We start from the raw sequence: 3755 nt of genomic DNA, 5'->3' as shown, positions 1-3755 counted from the left end.
AAATAAATATTTGAAAATAAAATGTAAGTTTTTTATTGATGCGTGGAATGGTTTAATTGGTCAAGGATATTATTGACAAATGGATATGCATTGAGAAGAGGCTTGGACAAATGAAAATGCAAAATAAAACTCAAAAAATTGATTTTGTTTTTTTAAATTCGGAGCTTGATCTTTTGCCTGATTTTCGACTCAATAAATGACCAAATTTGTTAGTGAAACCTCAAGTTCTCTTTGATTTTATCTTTCCAATGAGCCTTCCTCGGCCTCATTTGGCCAAATAAAACTCAATCTATGAGCTTCCAAAGTAGATAAGTTAATTTTGGCACAATTCTGGAATTTCTATTGCAGGACTAAAAACACAGAATTTTAATTAAAAATTTAATCTTAAATTAGAATTTTAATTATCTAATAATTAATTCTAATTCAATTGTTAATTATAAACTAAACTAATTATTTAATAAACTAATTATTAATTAATATTAATCTAACACATTAAATACTTAACTATTTATAAACTAATTAATCTAAATAATAATCCAATTTTAATTTAATTAACTTAATTAAATTTTATATATTAATTCAATTAATTAATTTAAAATTTATTATTATAAAATATTAAATATTTTAAACTAATAATAAATTACTACCACCTTACTTCACTCATTCGCTTATTTGTATGAGCGAATTTTCAAACAAATGAACTATAACGTTTCATTATGATACTTTGATTTAATGCCATTTGACTATGATCGAGAGATCGGCGTCAGGGAGGTATTTATTTAATAAATTATTTATTAATTAATATTAATCTAACACATTAAATATTTAACTATTTATAAACTAATTAATCTAAATAATAATCAAATTTTAATTTAATTAACTCAATTAAATTTTATATATTAATTCAATTAATTAATTTGAAATTTATTATTATAAAATATTAAATATTTACGCTGTAAGGCGTTCCCTCTGAGAAAGACATCCCTAAAATGTGACGTGTGCAATTCTGAGCCATTGATTCTGTGTGTTAGACGATTGGGGTGTTTTCTGCCGTTGATTTAATCTGTTTTTTTATAAAAAAAATATTATTTTTTCGACCAGCTGAAAGAGAGAGAGGATCTGGCAATGGGCCATGAAAGACCAGGCCTCCTGGCGATGAGACTCTTCGTGTTTTCGCAGTGACTAAACGTGTCTTTCTTCTTCGTTTCGTGTTTTTCTTCCTGCCTGAGGGCCGCGTAGCCAGCGCAGCCTTGTGCTGTACTCAATGCATCTTACGACTTCCTCCTGCTGCCATGTTTCCATTACTGTGGAATCAATCATATTCAGAAGCCATTGACGGTCGGATAGCCACTAATATAATAATAAGCGTGGCTTGTACCGCAGAGCAGTCACGCGTACCGTTGAAACATCGGCAACAAAATTTTATGCTGGATGTTGATATGCGCACCTTTTGTATCTAGAAACGCGACTCTGCGTCCTATATATTCATATACAACACAAAAGTGATTACCAATGTCCTTTTTATATCGAATTCACATTCAATTGATCAGAGATAGATAGCACGCCTGCCTATTTCCTCTGCATTTTTGCAGCTGGGCTGTAAGAGACAGTTATCTCTCCCTTTCCAAGAGCAAGAAACAAAAGGAGGTCTGTAGAAGCTTAAATACTGAAGCAGTTACCAGCAATGACTTAACCAGCGAGCTTTGTAGAAGTTTTAATAACAGAGCACTCAGATGGAGACTATAAGATATTTTTCGATTTTCTTTTTAGTTTTTGTTTGGGTATTTTGGACATTTCACTGGAAAGTGGATGCCATTACCACGGTTAGCTATGATGGTAGAGCTTTGCTGATCAATGGACAACGCCGGGTTTTAATCTCTGGATCCATACATTACCCACGAAGCACGCCAGAGGTTTGTAATTTATTGGGTTTTGTTTTCATTATTATATATCTGTTATTGTTAAATGTATGCTGAAATTTGTTTATGTGGCATTCAACAGATGTGGCCAGATCTTATTGCCAAGTCTAAGGATGGGGCAATCGATGTTATTGAGACTTATGTCTTTTGGAATGGGCATGAGCCTGAGAAACGCCAGGTAATAAACATTTTAAATCTTTATAAAGTTTTTCACGTCTGTAATGTATTTTCAGATGGAACTGTGAATTGTTGATGAATTTATAGTGGCTTTGGCTTATGATTTTATTGCAGTATAATTTTGAGGGAAGATTCGACTTGGTTAGATTTTTGAAGACAGTACAAGAAGCCGGCCTTTATGCTCACCTCAGAATAGGACCTTATGCTTGTGCAGAGTGGGTAAGCCTGTCTATATATATATATATATATATATATAATCAGTCAGGAATTCGAGTATTTTGTTTTTGTTTTGCCAATGAAAAAATCATTACATTTAAAATGGAGAATATATATGTTATGGTTCTGGTAAGACTGGACTGGAATGGCAGAGAAACCCTCAAAATTTAACTATATACCAACTGGGAATCGCCATAAAACAAGAAAATTTTGTCTTGCAGTCACATCACCCTGAAAGGAGAGGAAGAAAAAGAAAAACAAAACTGGACCTGCATTTTCTGATCCATACAATGCCTTAAACTTCTGTAGCATCTTGTATTTTGTTATGAGTGTTTAGATATATCCAATTTTAGATGTAATATATTAAGTTTGAATAAGGAACGCCCCACAATCACCGTACCGTTCCATGTTGTAAGTTTGTATTTAAAAGGCAGTCAAGTTTGATTCATTAGTGTTAGTTTTAATTTTATCTACTCATGTAATGAGATTTTGTAGAATTTTGCAATGTAAACATGCTCTGTAAATACTCACTTCTTTAAAGTTCCATTACATCTTCAATACAACTATGTTCTTGTTTAGGGGTTAACTTAATAAGCAAGTCATGTTTTATTGATCCTCTTAACTAGAGTTTTTGTATCTTTTCTTCCATATTTGTGGAAGGAGATTATTCCTCACTGAAATGTTTGAATGGTTGTGACCTTTCAGAGGTTTCCCTCTTTGGTTGCATGCCATACCAGGAATCGAGCTGAGAACAGACAATGAACCATTTAAGGTGATTTTAGCTTGTATTTGGCTCGGTAATATATGCTGTACAAATATGCTTATTTTATATTTAGATAATTTCATATGTATCAGCATCGAACTTTTCAGGGTTTCAGGGTATGCTTAGTAATATATGGAGAAAAAAAGCAACTTGTCAATATTTTGTCAAGATTTTTAAATATAGATGAAAAATTGGGAAAAAAAAGGTCTTGTTTCACTATTCTAAGTTTTGGAGTTTTTGTGAATCTGGTGAAATGATTTTCGGTTATATCTTGAGTTTGTGTTATTTAAAATGGTTTTTTAATACATAAATGGATTCAGGGGCACTAGAATTGCGCATAGTTCACAACTCAAACTTGTGTTTCTAAAAAATCCCTAACCGATTTCCAGTAATTTCACCATGAAATATAACCAAAAACACTCCAAAACATAGAACCCTAGACTACTACCCAAAAACAAAGAAAACAACCTGTCAAGATTTAGAAAAATTATTATTTTTTAAATGTTTAGTGTAAAACAAATTCTTATTTGATTTGTGGTGTGTAAAATTGGTTGTTTTTTTTAATAACAAAAGAGTACCATTGTTTCAAGCTTAGTTAAAAGATAAAATAGTTGAACAAATTGTTAGTTCGATGTTTAAGCTTTTGTTTACCTTAACGTCTCTGCTACGTCTCTGCTAAT

At 31.6% G+C, this 3755-nt stretch overlaps 1 protein-coding gene across 1 annotated transcript; it reads left to right on the top strand.

The window, feature by feature from the left end:
* Positions 1-1538: 1538 nt before the first annotated feature.
* Positions 1539-3074, top strand: LOC149152636 (beta-galactosidase 5-like). The gene is made up of 4 exons (XM_089443548.1): positions 1539-1913; positions 2002-2097; positions 2211-2315; positions 3018-3074. The coding sequence occupies exons 1-4, from the start codon at positions 1734-1736 to the stop codon at positions 3072-3074; spliced, it is 438 nt and encodes a 145-aa protein (XP_089299674.1). The 5' UTR covers positions 1539-1733.
* Positions 3075-3755: the final 681 nt, after the last annotated feature.

Source organism: Pinus tabuliformis, chromosome 9, assembly GCF_031772625.1.
Source record: "Pinus tabuliformis cultivar Carrire ecotype Pingquan chromosome 9, CPIR1, whole genome shotgun sequence".
Classification (NCBI taxonomy): Eukaryota; Viridiplantae; Streptophyta; class Pinopsida; order Pinales; family Pinaceae; genus Pinus; species Pinus tabuliformis.
This window is presented reverse-complemented; position numbering and strand designations above follow the sequence as displayed.